General features: G+C 51.1%; 1 protein-coding gene across 2 annotated transcripts in view; it reads left to right on the forward strand.

Annotated features, from left to right (window-relative positions):
- Positions 1–20,463, forward strand: part of atp8a2 (ATPase phospholipid transporting 8A2) — a 75,430-nt gene that overhangs the window by 42,056 nt on the left and 12,911 nt on the right. For both annotated transcript variants that reach the window (XM_066698991.1, XM_066698992.1), the window contains 8 exons: positions 2,090–2,262; positions 7,387–7,570; positions 8,276–8,386; positions 12,606–12,680; positions 13,520–13,642; positions 14,234–14,312; positions 16,590–16,651; positions 16,868–16,924. In XM_066698991.1, coding sequence (XP_066555088.1) covers positions 2,090–2,262; positions 7,387–7,570; positions 8,276–8,386; positions 12,606–12,680; positions 13,520–13,642; positions 14,234–14,312; positions 16,590–16,651; positions 16,868–16,924 — 864 coding nt within the window. The remainder of the gene's footprint in view (positions 1–2,089; positions 2,263–7,386; positions 7,571–8,275; positions 8,387–12,605; positions 12,681–13,519; positions 13,643–14,233; positions 14,313–16,589; positions 16,652–16,867; positions 16,925–20,463) is intronic.

A 20,463-nucleotide genomic window follows, 5' to 3' on the forward strand; every position in this document is an offset into this window, starting at 1 on the left:
AGTAGAAAGTGGCTTCTAACAAGATATTGTGTGTCAGGGCTCTGTGTGTTGGGGCAGAGAGGAGCTGTATGTGTCACCGCTGGCACACCACCCTGGGGCAGTCTGTGCTCTCCCAGTAGACTCTCACCCCGTGGCAAGAGAACTCTGTCCCCTCGTCTATGTCTTTAGTGTTAGTCTTTTTTCTTCTTCTCTCTCTGCCCCCCCCCGGTCAGCAGCTTTCTGTGCGTTGCAGAAACGCACCAATTCAAGCTTCCTCAGAGTTAACCACGCGAATTAGATGCAATTTCGAGTCCCTCTGGGAGGATCAAGGCTCGATGGTATGATAATTGCGCAGATTGCTCTATTTGTAGCTGTCAGAGTGGAACTGTTTGACACACTATTTAAAAAACACATGTGGTGCTGTTTGTTTTAGAGCAGGAATGTACTGATCACTGACCTCCTGACCACCCAGCTGAAAGACCATCCCAGCCTGTCCTGATACAGGGTGACTGAAACACCCCAGACTGGCAAGCCCTTCACTTCGCTCATCTTCTACTTTTTCCACCCTCCTCTTTTCATTGGTTTGCTATGCATTTTCTCTTTATTTATTTAGTTATTCTGAGGAGAATCAAATAAATACATTTATACATAAAAATCCCAGTTTGCGTTTCTCCTGAAGCCCTGGTACAGGTGTGTGCTTACTTGGTTGTTGGAGCTGTAATAATCTTCTCTGTGCTATTCTGCTGTGGCAGTGCCCATCCCCTGCTTCTTGGGTTGTGCCCGTTTCTTTTATTCTCTGTTCACGTGTCCAGAGCGGGTGGCACAGATGGGCAGCTGAGCCCCAGTGTGCAACTCACTCTGGGCACCATCTCCTGGCTCAACACACAGCTCCTCCCTCCCTCGATTCAGCACCAGCTTCACGCTTCGGTTTAAAGAACATTAACTCAGATTTTCCAGAACTTTCCAGGCGCACGATTTTCCACCTTCGCTTGCAAAGTCCCAGAAACGGCCGCCTGCGAAACTGTGAACGAGCACGGAAAATACAAAACACAAAAAAAAACATACAAAAAATTTGGAAACCAAAAGGTTAATGTGACACAAACCCAGAAGGCAAAGCCCAAGTCTACCAGGCACAGGATCTGGATTCACGAATCCCAAAACACCAGCCCGTACCTTGTCGTGTATTGATTAATCAGTAGTAAATCCGTTAAACAGCCAACCAGCCTTTATTTCTGCCATGATTGGACAACCCTCCACCTCGGGCTGGCCCTCAGTGGACTCCCACTCGGCTCACGGTGAGAGGCCTACTGAAAAAATCCCCATGTTTCCCTGCTGTTCATCCTGAGGACAGCACTCTGCAGAGTCACTGACTGTACTCACTCAGTTAATGTTAAACTCCTATTTATAAACAGCGATGACATGAGGGCGCCCAGCTGTGCCCCTCTTCCGCTGCTGCTTGTTCCTTCCTTGGCGCCGTCAGTTGGAAAAGCTTCAGTACAGCTGCAGTTCTTGGTACATCTGGGCAGCAGGACTGACCCCAGGGGACAGTGCAGTGTCCAATCTGGCCATAGCATTTAAAGAGGGAAATATACTACAGGAAACACAGGCACTTACACACATAAGCTTATATAGATCAATTTTCTCTTTATCAACGCAAGTTTTTTATTGATCATCCCCTCACTCTCTTCCTCCTGTGACGGAGATCCTGCAGAGCAAGAAAACATAAAAACAACAATTCCAGCGTGACGCTTCCTGTTTTCCTGGTCGGAGCTCTGTGGGTTACTGAGCAAACACACAGAAGCCTCACAACTGCCTGGGCACATGCTGGTGCACCCGCCCCATATCTGGTCATCTCTCCAGAACGGCGATCCACCACCGGGCTCAGACAAAAGGCATGGGCGTCCGCAGCCCGTGTTGTGACTGGCAGTCTTATCGCAGGAGCTGGGGTGTGTCTGGAAGGGAAATAAGGATCATTATGGACGTTCTCCTGTCCCCAATATTGCTGTTGACATCTGGTAGTCTCTCTCTTCCAGTGTGTGTGTCCCTCTCTCCTCACTCTCTCCCCCTGTGTTCCTTTCCTGTCCTCATTGTGTCTCTCCTGTCTCCCAAGGGCACGAGGGCAAATCTGACGGCGCAGTGTGTGTCGCTGGGGGAGTCCCTGGGCAAGGAGAACGAGCTGGCTCTGATCATCGACGGGCAGACGTTGAAGTACGCCCTGTCCTTTGAGGTGCGCCAGTCCTTCCTGGACCTCGCCCTGTCCTGCAAGGCCGTTATCTGCTGCAGGTACGACCCCCCAAGGGAGAGAGAGAGGGGGGAGGGGGGAAGGGGGAAGGGGATGGGGATGGGGATGGGGAGGACGAAGGAGAGGGGGATCTGTAATCAGGAAGAGATAGAAACAGAGACAGAGTGTGACAAAGAGAGAGAGATAGATACAGAGAGAGATATCAGCCAGAGAGAGAGAGAGAGATTGACAGGCAAAGAGAGAGAGAGAGAGAGAGAGACAGAGAGCTCAGCTGAGGGAGCACAGCTGTTTCTGTATCCTCTCCACGCAGCTCCGCCCTCTGTCACACTCTGTCGGTCAGTGTTGCTGGTCACTCTCACACTGTGTGCTGTATCTGACTGACTCCAGCCTCCCACCACACCACTGAATTGGGGAAAAAGAACTCACAGCAGACCGACACAGTAACTAGATCTAGAGATACACAGGAAAATCATTCCAATACCTCTCTGTCAGGGCTTTAGCACTTAGTCAGGCCAATACAGCTAGAATTGAATAAATAAACAGGAAAATAAGAAGATGCATAGATGAATGAATAAATTAAGTCATAAACTAAACCACTTGTACCTGAAATTGATGAAAGCTGAGTGCACTGCTCCCCCAACACTCCCCCCTGCCTGCCGGAGTTGCGGTGAGCTATCAGCCAGCTGTGCAGCAGGCTGCGGAGAGGTGATGGGGGGCTTTAATCTTGCAGGTACCCCTGACATTCGCCAGACTCCTAATCAGCCCGGCTGCAGATAGAGAGACAGTGCAGCGAGGAGTTTTGTGCTGTCCCGCGCAGCAGAGACGGGCTTTCTTCACTGGAGCCCAGTCCGGGGAGGGGTGTGTGTGTGTGTGTGTGTGTGTAGAAGGGGCGAGAGGGGGGTGCTGTAGGCTGTAGTACATGGGACAGGCTGCAGTGGGGCCGGCTCCATAAGGTAAAGCAATATGCTGCCCTGAAACACATTCTTGCGGTGCATGTTAATGAGATCAGCCCGGGCCCCTGCGGCTTTGACAGGATGTGAGGCGGAAAGCTGACTGTACAGTGGTGGGTCCCTGCAGACCCACCCCCTCCCCTCACCCTTGCGCCCTCCCCCGCCCCATCTCTCCTGGTCCAGACCTGGACAGAACGGGAGCCTCTCGCCCTCGCAGTGGGGTAGGGTCGGTCTCTGTAGCTCCATCAAGCCGCCTGGGTCTCTTGTCAGCACAGATAGCCGGACGAGAGCGTTTTCTCTCCCCGTGGTGTCAGTTAGAACTGCCCTCTCTTTATACGCTGCTTAAAAGTGGTTTTGTGAACGTGATTTATGTACTACTTTATATATGTATGTGTGTGTCTGTGTGTGTGTGTTGGGGGGGGGTTAGAGAAAATGTGTACATGTGTGAGTGTGGTAATACCAGCCACAGTAATGTCCCCCTGCTGCGCCGACCTGTGTTTCCAGTCAAAAACAATTAAACCGAGCCCTGTGTCTAATATCGCACTTCCTGCTGGCCTTCCAGCGCACAGGTTCCATGCCGAGTGTCCGTCCTTCACGGCTTCAGGAAAGGAAAACAGACCTCTCAGTTTCGCAGAGCTGTTCGCACGCGGCCAGCTCCCTGTGGCTGCAGAGTGGGATTGGGTGTGGGGGTTAGGACACTGGGGGGGGAGTGTTGGGGGGGGGGGCAGCAGTTCCTACAGAGCATGCTCGTCAATGGGGTCCAGTTTCCCCAGTAATTCGTTGTTTGTTTTCGGAGCCTTATCCTTTGGTCAGGCCGCAGTGATTTTCTGCCGAATTCCAAGCGTGTCCTCTGCAGGCCTCGGCCCAGGAGCTGCACAGCATCCACAGTATAAATCCCCAGCAAAGCCCTGTGCGTAGAACTGCTGAAAGCATCCTGAAAGGGTCTTCAGGGTTTCAGTTAAAGCCCCCCTTGATTCCCAAGCTGTGTGGTTTTGTTCTAATATGACACACAACAATGATCTTCATTGGGGTAATACCTCCACTGTAAATATTGGCTGAAAGGCGCCCCGGGCTCGCACTGTGTAAATCGCCGGGCTGCGTGTGTGGGGCGATTGTGCGCCGCTGTCAGAGGGAGCTGGTTTCAGGGCCGGCCTGCCAGAGTTTTTCTCTGGGGGATTGCAAACCATTCGGGAGACTCCAGGCTGGCAGTGTGTGAGCTGTGCTCGAGGAGTTGGTGTACCAAGAAAGCTGTGAGACGGCAGAACGCAGAGCCGGGAAGGAGGCCTCGCTGAAGGCCTGCAGATTCCATTATTGTGTTTGTTTCTGAGGAGGAAAAATTAAAAAAAAAGCCAAAAGTTTAAAGGAAGAGTCCCTCTCAGTCTTTCACACACAGTTCCCTCCCCCCCCCCCACACACACACATGCACTCACGCATACACAGATACTCACTCTCACACACATAAACACACATTCTCACACCAGCTGCCTCCTTGTTCTTCCATTAACAGTTTATATATCTATGATAGGCCGAACACAGGCCGGGCACTCAGTCTTGGCAGGAGAAGCGGCTCTCGGTCACTCGGTACGAGTTACAGCCCTGCTGAACACTGGCACGCAGTCGGCCCGACACAGAGTGTAATGGGAGCCCAGGCTGTAATGGTGGCTCACAGCCAGATATATGGAAACCCGTTTGAACCCCTCGCAGAAACTGAGGGGACTGAGATAGGGCGGACTGTGGAGCCAGGACCAAGCAGGGAGCAGGAGGAGGAGCCTCTCAGACCTTTGAAGGGAGCATGGCGGTCCTCCTGGCTGCACTTCAGTGCGTAAAAAAAAAAAAAAAAAAAAAAAAATGATTTTCCAGTGAACCCAGCGATCCACTCTGGGGGCGTTGGGGTGTGAACTTTCCACATCTTTGTTCTTTTTCGGTGACCACCCACGGTTAGCTCTGCTCTGCACGAGTCTTGTTCTGTGGAAAATGTTACAAAAATTAATGAAAATTGGAAAACATTTCTCTCCACTCAGATGCAGTGATTTACGGCAGGTCTGACAGGGTGTCACTGCCCAGTGACATCAGACTTTTTATTATTTAGTATTTTGTTACGGAGAACCGGGGTTGTCAGACGCCAGGACGGTCAGTGATGGTGTAGGGCAGGCTGTCTCGGACACATTGAGAAAGCCGGCTTTGGGTGTTGCCCCACCTCGGGGATCTTCTGGAGGAGAGGTTGCTCCTGCTGGCTGAGGAGAAGCCTTGATCCGTCTTTAAACTCTGAGCCCCCTGTGCAGTTTTCTTCTCTTTCTTTTAAGCCTGGTTTCGGTCATCAGGCACGTACACCACTTTCAGGTCTTAATATTGGTTGTGTTTCTGCTGAGCGCTGTGAGGACAGAGTTTTCGGGAAGCCAGGGGGCAGGCACTGCTGTTCAGTACGGGGATCGGCTGCCGGCAGGTAGAGTGGGGCGGTGGGGTCCTGGTTCCCTATCTGGGTCTCATCCCAGAGTGGGCGGAGGGCGGAGGAAACAATGAGGCTCCTGCCCTCGCAGATGGGCCTGGCGCGCTGACAGGCCTCCCTGCCCCAGTGACAGTGATGTATGGCTGCACTCTGGTCTGGGCCACTCAGGGCTCCGTGCGTTTTTTCCCAGCCGTTCTGGACAGGGGCTGGGGTTTCTCCGGTCGGTGAGTGTAGGGGGGGCGGGCTGTTCCTGTCTAGCTTTTGGCCAGGCGGTGTGGGGTGGCTGCCTCTCTTGGGTTTCCAGTCTGAACCAGAGAGACGCTGTCGGACTCCAAACCCCAGCGTGAAAACTGCCCCAGTCCTCTTCCGCGACGATGCTCGGTGGGAAGGCGCCGTCGTGCGGCTTTCTGTGTGGAAGGGGTTTTGTGAAATTAAATCTCAGATGCACCCTTCGGCTCCCCACAGTGAGAAGGTTATTTTATTTCCTTCATGGCAAAGGAGGCTTCGTCCACTTTGTATAGCTGCATATCAATGCAGCCAGCACTGAGATCAGCCTCTGTATTTCCTGGAGGAGCCTGGAAGAGTGATGTAGACACCCCCAGGGTGTGCCTCAGGGTCGGGTTTGCAGGTTTACAGTGGATCAGGCCTGTAAATTGTGTGCTCTGGGCAAACCGAGAGTGAGGCCATGAAACTCTGTTAGCCGTTGTGAGTTGTGTAACAGCTTCGGACAAAGCTTATTTATTTTTTGATTTGCAAGATAAAACTCGGAGATCGAGCAACTTTACTCCCGATCCTCCCATTATGTTTTCCCATGCAGCTGCGGCACAAGTGATTTATTCCTTGCTTTGCCTTCTCCCTCCCTGGCCAGAGAAACAAGCCTGCAGAGGTTCGGAGTAACAATCCAGCGCTGGGTTCGTGCCGGGCCGACTCTTCAGCTGAGTGCTTGCGGCGCAGATGATTTAGATCATAATAAAAGCCAGCTCTGCACAGGGACCGGCGGTATATTACACACAGTAACAATAGATAGAGCCCCCTCCTCAGCCTCCCTCCTCCCTCGTTTTCTCCAAGGCTGTAGAGCTCACCCCCCCTCCTGTGCTCACACTGTGCACTGGAGGGCTGTAAAATTACTGCAGTGGAAAAAAACGGAAATGACTCAATTAGGGCAAAGAAAACAAATATTTATTGCAGCATCCAGCCCATGGGTGCCAATTATATTTTATGCCTGTCTGTTGCTTGCTCCACCCTGGAGACTCCTTACCTTCCCCGCAGCTCTCTCGCTTCCTCCTCCTTCACAGCGCAGAGTTGCCTCGGTTGCGCGTCTGTCCGCACCAATCGGCGCCCCCTGTGGCTGCTGCTGCGCTGGCCTTCGGTGTCGGAGAAACTAAACTTCCCAGGTTGACCCCGGCCCCATGTTGACTTGCTTGTTCGTGTAGCTCCTCTTTCTTCCTGTGTCTTAAACGCGAGGCTGTGAAGGTGTTTGACTAATTCTAGATGTCCTCTGGCCTGTGGGCTTCCCAAGTGTTGCTGATGCCGTCACTGCGGCGCTGGGGCAGGTTTTCTTCTGGGTAGAGGATGCCCCAGTTGGGCAGAACTCACATGCAGAGAATGTAGCTATTGATAATGGTGCTGTAAACAGTTACTAAATGTTATGAATATTACAACTCATTATTTATTTAGTATCGTCTGGGTGGTTGTGAAGCAAACTGTTACCACAGCAGGCCAGGACCTCTCTCTTACAGTCCTCTCTCCTCCTCCCTCCCCGCCTCCAGGGTGTCTCCGCTGCAGAAGTCCGAGATAGTGGACATGGTGAAGAAGCACGTGAACGCCATCACTCTGGCCATCGGGGACGGCGCCAACGACGTGGGCATGATCCAGACGGCGCACGTGGGCGTGGGCATCAGCGGCAACGAGGGCATGCAGGCCACCAACTCCTCTGACTACTCCATCGCTCAGGTCAGAGGTCAAAGGTTGCAGTGCTCTGCACGGCCTGGCAGTATATATTCTTTTTACACTGCTCTGACTTGCTTCCGAAACATGAGCATTAATTCATTATACTGTATTCCATTCGGCCCCGCCCCGCTCCGCAACACCGCCAATATTCCCAGAGCAGCCAGCCGGCTCAGCGACCTGCAGCAAGGCCAGGCTCCGGTTCCTGCGCTCGGGGCTGTTTCTTTAAGTGCTGGCCCTGGACCAGTTATGATTATTCATGCAGTTTAATTCCCATTTTATTTAACAATATTTAAAGAAACAACAACAACAGTAGGTAAGCTGATCCGCAGCAGCATGCTGTATCTGTACAGAGGAACGGCCCGCCTGGCCACAGGGATCATTCCTGGCTAATTGCTTCCTCATATCCCTGTGTAATAATTTGCCCCCCAGACATCTGGAGTCCCAGACAATAGCATTGTGTTTTTTTCCCCCACCTAAATGACTTCCATGTGTCTGAGGCCAGTCCCGTGCCGCGGCCGGCGTGCTCATGAGGACAGGTTACCCAGGAAGGCTTGTAGAGAGATTGAACTCAAGACAGACCCACACAGGCCACACACACATACACGGACACACACATACACACACGGACATGCAAACGCAGTGCTTTCCACAGTGAGGCAGAAGTTCTGTGGAGAATAACGTTTCGTGTGTGACTGTTTTCACCTGAAGTTTTGCTACCTGGAGAAGCTGCTGCTGGTCCATGGAGCGTGGAGTTACAACAGAGTGACCAAGTGCATCCTCTACTGCTTCTACAAGAACGTGGTTCTGTACATCATTGAGGTGAGCTTCTTTCTGTACTCTCTGTCTCTCTCTCTCTCTCTCTCTCTCTCTCTCTCTCTATTTGCCAAGCTCCGTGCTAGGCCGCTCTGTGACTGTGTGGTATGCTAAGAGCAAGAGGGGAGGTAATCCTGATTAGTGGAGCTGCCATGCAATCTGGTGACCTTTGACCTCTCTCTGGTAGGCTGCTGCTAGATCAGTTCCCTGTATAGCCACCGGCCTCCTGAATGGAAACACCGCTCTTGTTCTTTTATTTCTTTTTTTATTGCAGCTGCACTGAAGAGACGTCAGCCTCGATGTGAACGATGATCTGGGAAAAGTGTTCTGTGAATCGCTGTTAACGGTGTGTTGGTAAATACGGGAGAAATGTCTTTGAAAGCAACTCCGCTCACAGAACCAATCGGTCACTACCTGTTCCAAACAATTATTATTATCGTTATTATGATGATGATGATGGTTATTTACAGATTAATTCTTGGAGTGCGTTCTCATTGTAACGGCGTGTAGCAGCACAGTGCTCTGGAGAAGGTCTGCGCTGAGGGCCGGTGCAGTGAACTGGAGTGCTGGGCAGCAGCCTTGTGATGAGTTTCTGTTTCACTGGCTTGTGTCCATCTTGAAAATGTCAGTGAGTGTAAGAGTACATAAAGTGCCGCATCTTCGCTTGGCTGTGTCTAGAGTGACCTGGGAGACACGCCAGCCGATTGAGTTGATCTCTGTGGAGGGCTGGTGAGCAGAGCGGCATCTTTTAATTGTGTTCAGAAATAAGCGCTTCAATCAAACTGTGGCCCTCGGCACTTCTGTCCGGCCTGTACTCATCCGCAGTGATGGCCAGACTGCTGGCAGTAATTCTGCTGGTAGCTCTCTGCCCGTCCCTGTTTTGTGTATCATAAGGAGTGTGTTGCGGGCGTTCTCACCTCTGGTACAGTCTGCTGTCCTCACACTGCGTCGCTGCTGTTTGCTGTTCGTGTCAGCAGTGTCGAAAGCCGCTGACCTCTCTGTCATGTGAGCAATTTGTGCGGGGCGCGGCTATCCTGCCCATCTGGCAGGGTTTGTGAGGGCTGTCGACAGATGTCATCACAATGTAAGCGGCATCAGGGAGCAGCCGTCCGCGTTCACACTGGCCTGCCTGGGTAATCCCCCCAGTGACGCACAGCTCCACAGCACCCCCTCCACAAGCAAGAACTACTGAGGCTTATTTACGGCCTGGACCAACTATACCCACACACTACACACACTCGCACAATCACAGTCACACACACGTGCCACCCACATTTGGCTGGCACCACTGCTGTAGTACGAGCTCTGTGTGTCAGTGCCAGGGCCTCCTGACAGATCCTGTCAGAGGATCACTTCAGAGCTGCTGCCTGTAACCTGAAGCAGGACAGAGGCGCTGGTGGCGGGAGTCCTATGGCCTGGCACTCTCAGAGCCCAGCACAGCTGCCCCCTAGCCTGCAGGGAAAGGGCAGGGCAGGGCAGGGCAGGCAGCCCCTCCACACACACTACACAGCATAGTCAGTCATGCAGTCCAATATATGGTGTCAAAGCAGTGAGAGCTGTATTATTGTATCTGTACTGTAAAACACAGTGTGAATGAAGAGGGAGATTCATACTGTGTTTTTCACACCTCTCCACAACACAATGGCCTGTGGGTTCAGAGCCCCCACTTCGATGCAGACTGCCACCTCAGACACACCTCCCCACACCGATCTGGCCCACACAGCCTCACCAGCAGAGCGACACCCCAGTGTGAACACCGTGCCCATCTCAGAGAGGGGTGGCAGCACTGTGACATTTGCAACGACACCGGCGCGCGGGAGCTGTGTGTCTGAGCCCGTGGCAGAGACCCTGAGCTGTGTTGGGACCTAGAAACACAGTAAAAATGGAAACAATGCACAGAGGGAACAGCCTGCTCCTGATAGGAGGGCTTCAGCACCAGCCGGAGAGAGCTCTGCCCCTGCCCGTGACCTCTGACCTCTCCCATGCTGGCCGGGGGATTAGCGGCAGGCAGGGAAGCTGACCACCAGGGGTGAAAGGTCAGAGCCTGCGTTTTGTACACAGCGGGGGCTGAGGGGAGGGGGGTGACATGCATGAGTAATGTCAACAACAGTGTCGTGCGTGTGTGTTGGGGGGGGCGGGGGGGCTGTGAATGCAGAGCTGAGTTTGCACTGTACAGCCTGGTGCTTCTCACCGCCTCATGGACAGCTCTGCAGGCCGCCGTGCTCAGAGCTCACTTATCTGCACTCTCAAAATAATACCATAGTTACCGCATGCCCATAGGGTGTCCACTGAGCAGGACGTGCTTTTAAGACAATTAGTCTGTCGTTTGCTTATTGCCCCCACAAATCAGCCGGTGCTGTGTGCGCGGTGCGGGTCGATAGTGTATCCTCAGGACTGATAACTCCTACGCATAGTGCCAGAGCCCACACCAAGGTGCCTGCCTTATCACTCTACAGTCACTGTTATTGCTCGCTGGCCTGCCAGAGTCACAATCACCCTTTGTCTGCTGCTTTGAATGCCGGTTCCACAAAGAACTCAGCCTGTGGCTATGTTTCTTTCTTTTTATTTTATTTTTCCTCTCCATGGTGTTCCCGCACTCTCTCTCTCTCTCTCTCTCCCGAAAGGGAATACGAGAAGGAAGCAACAATAGACGGTCTGCTGTGGCTTTCTCAGCTGGAGGGGAGAAGGTGGTGGTGCTGGGGAGGTGGGGGGCTGATTTGCCATTGTTGGTTGAACAAGTGTAGTTTGACGTGAGTCTCTGCTGAAGCCCCAGGTTTGTGCAGGCTTCCAGGCTTCAGTCTGCACCACACTGACGTCTGCAGGCCTCACCGCAGGATGGGTGCCCTGAAACACAGGCCCGACACTTGTTGGAGAGAAAGAGAGGGAGGGAGGGAGAGAGAGAGAGAGAGAGAGAGAGATGGTAAATATTTTATTTGAAAAACAAAGCGTGCTCTGTGCTGAAGGCTGCCGCTGATTCCCCTGTGCCAGATCACTGTAAGCTGAGCATTTAAGGCCGCAGTAACTGTATATCCTGAAGGGGATGTTCTTGTTTTCGCAGATCTTTACACATGTCCCCGCTGGCTGTGGGATTGTGCAAAAAAAAATCCACACATAAAAAAAAACCCGACAGATCAGACCCGTCAATTTGAGGAGGGAACTATAACAATGCAGTTATAACAATTTTAGTTAATCTAGGTCAATTTACTGTCAACACCCCATTAATGTGAGTGTATATGAGTGTATATGAGTGTATATGAGTGTATATGAGTGTATATGAGTGTATATGAGTGTATATGAGTGTATATGAGTGTGTGTGAGTGTATGTGAGTGTATGTTAGTGTGAGAGAGTGTATGAAAGTGTGAGAGAGTGTGTGCTAGCTGCCCATATACCAGGCTGCATTGCTGACAGAAGCTCCCCAGCCCCAGCCCTGAAGGAACCCTCTGCCAGCAGTGATGGACACACAATTTGGGTTTCCACAGGTGTGGAGGTGAAGAAACACTAGAACAGTCCCAGCAGCTGGTCCAGCTGTGATCTGCAGAGTGTGGACTGATGCTGGGCACTGCTTTTAAAATCTTGACGCACGGCCTCAGCAGGGGCCGAGGGGGTGTCCACAGCCATGTTTGGCTATTGGATTGAGTGGGGTTTGTGCGTCCTGGTTGGTAGAACAGTGGATTGGAACTGTTTTACTTCGTCAGATCCATTGCTACTTCAGAGTTGATTTCTACTGTGAGAGGGGAACAGCCAGAGTGGGATCTGTAAATGCAGACTAGATTAGATTTGTTTTGTTCATTTGTTTTGTCTTTTGTCTAATGTGCATCGTGTCCATCCACACACACAACCTGTTGCCCTGTGAGGTTGTGACTGTGGTGTGTGCTGCCTGATCTCTTTTCCTTATATTTTTTGGCAGCCGTTGTGGTGGGGGGGGGGCGGATTGCTCTCCCACTATTTATCAACAACTAAAGAAAACATGTTTTATGACTGAAGAGCAGCAGAGGGCATCTGGTCAGCCAGCGCAGTCATGACTTGTTAGATATGAAAAATTGGTTCCCTGGGTTGCGCTAATTGTTTCTGCTCCGAGCGAGGAGGAGGCTGGATCACGGCGTGCATTCCTGGAGCAGCTGTCATGGCTTCCCCTAGTTCCTGTCCAGATCACTGAACGCTGTGAGGAGAAAAAAAAAAGACATTAATCCTCTGCTCTTCCCTGTTCCCCCTCTTGTGTTCCAGCTGTGGTTTGCATTCGTTAATGGATTTTCTGGTCAGATTCTGTTTGAGAGGTGGTGCATTGGGCTGTACAACGTGGTGAGTACTGCTGTGTGTGCGCTCTCCAGGCCGGGCCGGGCCGGGACTGCACTGCACTCGGTGTTAGTATTGGCGCACTTTGACACACTTACAAATCAAAACAGCCGAGGGGATAGAAACAGAATTGAGCTCCATGAAAAAAATACATATATTCATACTCTCATTCATAGATCCACACAAACATACATTCACACACAGATACATACACACACACACACAAACACACACACAACCTGTAGTGGGGTCTGTGCTCTTTGTGGGACCTGGAACCCGGCCCACAGCCCCTCACTCTGCTCCCCGTCACGCGTGACACACTGGGCCACAGCCATTCGCCCACACTGCTCCAGGCTGCGCCACCATGACTGGGCTATCCTGCTGATTAAAGGAGTTTGGAAAAGCTTCAGGTCCAATCAACCATAAAGAGACAACATCCTCCTGAAAAACAGGCATTTAAAGTAAAGCCAGACCTCACTTCCCTGTATGTAGTTTTGAGGAGTTGTTCGGATGAATCCCCCTGCCTGGCTGTTGTCTGACTGTCAGCAGTGCTGCTCCCTGAGCAGACACTGTCAAAGTTTAAAGGTTGTTCTGTGTCTCTGTGTCTCAGTGTGTGTGTGTGTGCGTGTGTGTGTGCGTATGTGTGTGTGTGCGTGCTCTCTGACTAGATCCTCACTGCTCTGTGTCTCAGTGTGTGCGTGTGTGTGTGTGTGTGTGTGTGCGTGCTCTCTGACTAGATCCTCAGTGCTCTGTTGCTCTGTGTCTCCAGTGTGTGTGTGTGTGTGTGTGTGTGTCCAGATCCTCATTGCCCTGTCTCAGTGTGTGTGTGTCCTCTGTGTCCCCAGATCTTCACTGCGCTGCCACCCTTCACCCTGGGCATCTTCGACCGGCCCTGCAGTCAGGGTAGCATGCTACGCTTCCCCCAGCTGTACCGCATCACCCAGAACGCAGACGGCTTCAACACCAAGGTCAGCCCTGCAGGACGCACGCATGCACACACACACACTCACACACACACACACAAACACGCGCAAACACACGCACACACACATGCACAGGCATACGCAGACACACACAGATACACACACAGGTACACAGACATGCACACACACACATAGTCGCACACAGATGCACACACATTCACAGACACACTATCTATCTTCCAGTGGCTGGATATCATTTATTTTTTCTTGATTTCTTGATGGGGGATTTATGTGTATTTTGTATTTACCCACGAGAAGTCTTCCTCCTCTGGCTGGGGAAGAGACACACACACACACACGCAGGCAGACAGGCGGCAGATCCTTGCAGTAACCATGACGATTATAATGAGATTCAGCAGGGGAGAATAAGGAAATTATTCATTTAAGAGCAGTCTGTCAGGCGGGGGGGCTGGGAGTGTGGGGGGCTCAGCAGGGCCTGGGGAACACTGCAGGGCTTGTTTTGAAGGGGGGGTGGCTTTGGCTGTGTGTTTGTTGGCAGCTTCCTGACTCCGCTGGTCTCTCCCTCTCTGTCTCTCTCTCCCTCTCTCTCTCTCTCCCTCGTTCTCTTTAATACAGGTGTTCTGGGGTCACTGCATCAACGCCTTGGTCCACTCCATCATTCTCTTCTGGTTTCCCTTGAAAGTGCTGGACCACGGTAATCACACCCCTGCTCCGCACTTACACTGCAGCCTCCCGAGCCACTCGTGCACTCAACACACGAGCCCCCCCCCACCACTGACTTCCCACTGGGCTGGGGAGCGCTGGGGGTGAATGACAACCCTGGCAAGATGCAGCTGTCTCTGCCAGACACATTCTGACTGCAGGCCTCGTTTTAACAAGTACACTGCATTCAATCTGAGACTCTCTCTCCCTCTCTCTCTGTCTTTTAATACTCGGCTTTAACTGCTATTTTGTCTTGTGAAGTTAAGTTTTTCCTTTCTCACCGTGAGCCCCCGGAGAAGAGAGATGGGGCTCCTGCACTCTTGATTGTTACCTTCCCCCTCCTCCCCCGGCCACGAGAGCTGGTTCTCATGTGTCTGTGTGGGGGGGGGAGCATTTGAAGGGGTTGTCGGATCGTTTAGGCCCTGCGATCGTGAAAAAATGAAAATGAAGCTGCCCCTCATTATACAAAGGACTGTGACGTTTACGACAGCGGTGCGTTCAGGGCCTGTGCTCTGTGCTCTCTGGAGGGAGGTGTGGAGATTTTCTTGAGTCGCAGGGGGCATTTTCAGAAGCAAAAGCTGCCCCTCGAAGGCAAAACATAACAGACGGGGGCTGAAATGCAAGCAAGACACTTTCTAGGGAAATACAGCAATTTTAGTGTATGCAATACAACAGGAACAATGTGCACTCCATCTCACTGTTGTTCACTCTGACCCTCTCACCCTGTCCCTGTCTGAGCTAACTTTCCATTCCACCCAGCAGATTCACCACACTCAAGCACAACAACTCAAAAATGACAAATAAATCTATCACACTGCTGTTGTTTATTTATTTATTTATTTAGTTATTTATGTAACTCCAAAACATAATGGCTGCTGTATATTATTATTAAATGTATTTTTGCAGATGGCCTCATCCAGGGTGACGTCACCCATTGTTACAATATATTGTTACATACAATTACCAGTATATATAGCCAGGTTTTTACTGGAGAAATCTAGGTAAGGTACTCTTGTGGACTGAACCCACAACCCTCTACTCGAGCCCTAACCATGACTCCACACTGCTGCCCGTGTAGCATGATGTTGGGCTGCCACACAGTGTTGCAGCAGAGAGGGGTCCTGTCTCATAGACGGCACAGCGCCTTCCCTCTGCCTCACTCTCCCCCTCACTAGCCCCGCTGCTCACCCGTGCGCGTGGGGGAGGGGCGGGCGCGGAGCGGAGCCCGAATATTTGCAGTCTCCGAGTCTTTCTCACAGAAGGGGCCGATCATGTTACTGGAGTGTACATGAAAGTAAAAGGGAAACAATTAACTTTGTCACTTAACTGTGTCACTTTATCCCCTGCTTTGTCTGCAGGCCGGCCCAGTGACTATATGTCTGCCTGGGCTTAACCAATTCATCAATGTCTTTAAATTAAGTCTGTAAGATTATACGGGCCGAGCACTTCACTCACTGCTGCGCTCGGGCGGTGCGGGGACTTTTTTTCTGTTCTCTTTCTTTCCTTCCTCCTTTCTCCTAATTGTAATATGGTCCTCGTCCGCAGGCAGGCCGGGGGTGGAATTGGATACGTCTGTAATTAGCGTCTCTTTATTTGTCGGTTAAATAAAATACCAAATTAAGAAGACGAAGAAGAAGAAATCCACTAACAATGACCCAACTTTGACTTCTTGCGCCAGACCCAAACCCCCTGATGGAATTCACAGGAAGCCTTCAGAGGAAAGTCAACAGCCAGGCGTTACTGAGACCCAGCTTCTCCGCAAGTTAAAGCAAATAGTCCTGACACACTCCCAGCCAGGTCCAGCCTGTGGTTTTGCCAACTGCCTGTTTGGATTGCTGACCCCCCCCACCTACCTTTTAAGTCCTGATTGATCGGTATTAAGTGTGTGTTTATGAGAGCAGACACAGAGGGGCCCATTTATTGTGGGCTGGGCTGGATCAGAGCGGGGCTGGCAGCCTCCCGGGCACCGTCTGTCTGGGTCTGGGCACTCCGGCCTGGCAGTCTTTGAGAGTTTCAGCAGAAAATGAAAAAGCGCCGACTGTGACGCCAGAGCCCGTCTTTCTCATTTTTCATTTTATTCTGTATGTTTTCCTTTGCGTGTTCTGTGTTCGTCTCGTGTTGTCAGGGCAGCTCAGAGTGCGTGAAAAATGAAATGCAGAAAAGCAGGAGACCACACTGAGGAACAGATCAACTGACCTTTACCCAGCGGCCAACAGGGAAGCCTGCTGGGCAGTTGTGTTCACTGACTGTGTGTTTCCCTCTGTTTCAGACTCCGTGTTCGATAACGGTCACGCCACCGATTACTTGTTCGTCGGGAACATTGTCTATACGGTAAGTCCCGCACATGACAGCCAATCAGCTCTGCGCATCCTCACGACAGCCTGACATCACAGATTAATCGCATTCCTGATAGAGGTTTAGCACAGTCAATATTCAGGCCCTTTTCTATTGTTAATATCTTGATTTCCTATATAGCACAGCACAGTTCAGTGGTGGGGTGCGGTTCTTGCCTTGAGTCTGACATGTTGTGTGTTCTCTGCCCTGCAGTATGTGGTGGTGACCGTCTGTTTGAAAGCTGGCCTGGAGACAACAGCCTGGACCAGAGTGAGTGCTCCCATACTTCGTTTAACTAAATATTGTGTCTGCCGCCGCCGCGCCTGCCTCTTAAGCGATCGTTTTACCGGCCGCTTGCCGAGCGCCGAGCTGCATTCCAGGGTAAATGGACGAGCCTGTGTGTTTCTCCTCACTCACCCCATCCCCTTGGCTGCCCCCCGACAGGCAGCAGACAACAACGGCAGCCTGGCGATCGCACGGGCCTGTTGTTTACACCTCCTCGCGCAGCTGGGAGGCACGAGCTCAGCAGGGCTTCTGGTCGGGGGCACTGTGGGGTCCAGCTGGGCCCCGGCTCAAGAGCGGGTCGGTGTGGGGGAGCCGTGCAGCTTGTGATGGGACACATTGGGGGCTTCCCAGTCTGCACTCAGACGCTACCGTCCATTAGATATCACATTCCACACACAGCCAGCTCCCATGCCTGCCGAGGTCAAACCACTTGTGACCGGACATGTTTGCTTTGTCTTTTGTAAAAAAAAAAAAAAAAAAAAAAGTTTCTTTGTATATTTTCTTTGTGTTACTTTGAGCACACAGGCCCGTTTTAGGAAACTATAAGAGGTAGTCTGAATGTTATAATGAATTACATGGGTTTTTTTTAAACTCATGTCCTTAGACATTATGTGCCGCCCCTGTTTGCTACTTCTCGGTACAATTTAAGATTCACGCTTGAAACTAGGATCAAAGAGCACAGCGATAATTAAGGTCCTCGTTTTAATTAAACTCTTGGATGTGTAACTAATTTCCCCTGCGCATAAAAACAAAATAAAATAAAACAAAGACGTAAAATCAGGGCATTAAGAGATTATTCAATGAGATGGGAGCCAGAGGCTGGGCCAGGTTAATAGAAATGTAGGGCTTACATCTAGGGCTTGATTAGGACACCTGACAGTGCGCTGACATGACGTTCAGGCTGTGGAGAGGTGGCGGGGTTCGGCGGCTTTATGAGCAGGGGCCAGGCGGAGAACACACAGCCCCCGTCGCCTCTGCCTGGCCTTGCTGTGGGAGTAGCATCCTCCTTCACACTCTGAATGTGTTTGCAGTGCCACTTACAGGAGCCCCGAGGGACCAGCCGAACGCACTGTTTATGATCCCCCTTGGCCATTAGCGGACGCATTCTTGCAGCGAGCCGGGCCCTGTGGAGCCCGTGGGGTCCGAGAGACGGCAGTCGGGGAGCAGGTGAATCTCAGAGCTGTGAGAGACGGAGTGGGGGAGGGTGTCCCAGAGGACAGCGTTATCGCCGGCAGTTGGCCCCCGCCTCGCTGCCTCTCGTTCAGCTGTCTTCAGACCCGCAGCCGCTGTAATGAGGCAGAGAGGCTTTGGAATTCAAACAGTGTCCTCTTACACAGGCCCGGCTCGGAGACGCGGGCAGGGGAGATGCGCTGAGGCATGGCGGGGCCATGGGGGGGTATCAGGGCTTGTACTGGGAGAAGCGCCAGAGCAGATACGGAATAGTCCGCTCCACAAGTCAGTCATTATTCACACACCGCATGCCTCACAGTGCTGAACAGTGGACAATAATGATGTTTAAGGGGAAATGTTGAAATCACAACCAAGAAAGTAAGATAATCTCTTGAAGAATATGTAAATTAGTTACATATGACTCATTTAAATATGTATGTGTGAGTTTAATTGTACAGGCACTGTCACTCATTCCCCTGCATCACAAACGGCTGTTCATCTGTTCATCTCCCCTTGTCTCGGGCATTGTCATGCTGGAATACCCATCCACGACCCATTTTCAATGCCCTGGCTGAGGGAAGGAGGTTCTCACCCAAGATTTGACGGTACATGGCCCCGTCCATCGTCCCTTTGATGCGGTGCAGTTGTCCTGTCCCCTTAGCAGAAAAACACCCCCAAAGCATAATGTTTCCACCTCCATGTTTGACGGTGGGGATGGTGTTCTTAAGGTCATTCCTCCTCCTCCAAACACGGCGAGTTGAGTTGATGCCAAAGAGCTCGATTTTTGGTCTCATCTGACCACAACACTTTCACCCAGTTCTCCTCTGAATCATTCAGATGTTCATTGGCAAACTTCAGATGGGCCTGTACATGTGCTTTCTTGAGCAGGGGGACCTTGCGGGCGCTGCAGGATTTCAGTCCTTCACGGCGTAGTGTGTTGCCAATTGTTCTCTTGGTGACTATTGTCCCAGCTGCCTTGAGATCATTAACAAGATCCTCCCGTGTAGTTCTGGGCTGATTCCTCACCGTTCTCATGATCATTGAAACTCCACGAGGTGAGATCTTGCATGGAGCCCCAGACCGAGGGAGACTGACAGTTATTTTGTGTTTCTTCCATTTGCGAATAATCGCACCAACTGCTGTCACCTTCTCACCAAGCTGCTTGGCGATGGTCTTGTAGCCCATTCCAGCCTTGTGTAGGTCTACAATCTTGTCCCTGACATCCTTGGACAGCTCTTTGGTCTTGGCCATGGTGGAGAGTTTGGAATCTGATTGATTGATTGCTTCTGTGGACAGGTGTCTTTTATACAGGTAACGAGCTGAGATTAGGAGAGTCCCTTTAAGAGAGTGCTCCTAATCTCAGCTCGTTACCTGTATAAAAGACACCTGGGAGCCAGAAATCTTGCTGATTGATAGGGGATCAAATACTTATTTCCTTCATTAACATGCAAATCAATTTATAACTTTTTTGAAATGCGTTTATTCTGGATTGTTTTGTTGTTATTCTGTCTCTCACTGTTAAAATACACCTACCATTAAAATTATAGACTGATCATTTCTTTGTCAGTGGGCAAACGTACAGAATCAGCAGGGGATCAAATACCTTTTTCCCTCACTGTATATATATACGTATATATATATATATATACGTATATACATACATATACATATCATATTTTCCAGAAAGCTAATTAAACTGTACGTAACCTACACACGGTGTAAAGTAATAAATCCAGACAGTTGTTAAAAGACTTTCTCAGGACTGTCTAGCAAAGCAGTTCCCTTTAAAGATGAATAGAGCAGCTTCTCTCCAGTCCCTCACACTCACACTCTGTCTCACACACTCTTACACTCCAAGCAGTTGGATGTGATGAATTGGGTTGAGTGTGTGATACTGAATAGAGCAGCAGCGCAATGTCTGACCATTTACTCTGGCTGCTGAAGAGACCCTTGAAATGAATGAAGAGATACAAAAATTGAAACTGCTGCACTGCTGCACTCCTCTCTCCCTCTCTCCTCTCTCTCTCTCTGTCTCCCTCTCTCTCTCTCATCAGTGCAGATGTTCCTCTCCCTCTCTTCCTCTGCGCTGAACCGAGTAAACTTGGCCAGTTGCACCGTAATTAGCTGTGACTCAAAGGACTCTGATGAGAAACAGGAGTTTGTGTGAGCAGTGAACCCTCGAACCCCAGTCCCGTTCTGCATCCTCCATGGGGGGGGGGGCGGGACGGCACAGCTTTTGTTGTGGTTGGAGAGAGTTGGGAGGGGGAGGGGGGTGCAGGGGACTAGGGTATTTTTTTACTTACATTTTAAAACTCAGTTCTCAGTGTTTTTTTATGTTGTATCTAATGAGCTGC

This window comes from Amia ocellicauda, chromosome 3 (assembly GCF_036373705.1).
Source record: "Amia ocellicauda isolate fAmiCal2 chromosome 3, fAmiCal2.hap1, whole genome shotgun sequence".
Lineage (NCBI taxonomy): Eukaryota > Metazoa > Chordata > Actinopteri > Amiiformes > Amiidae > Amia > Amia ocellicauda.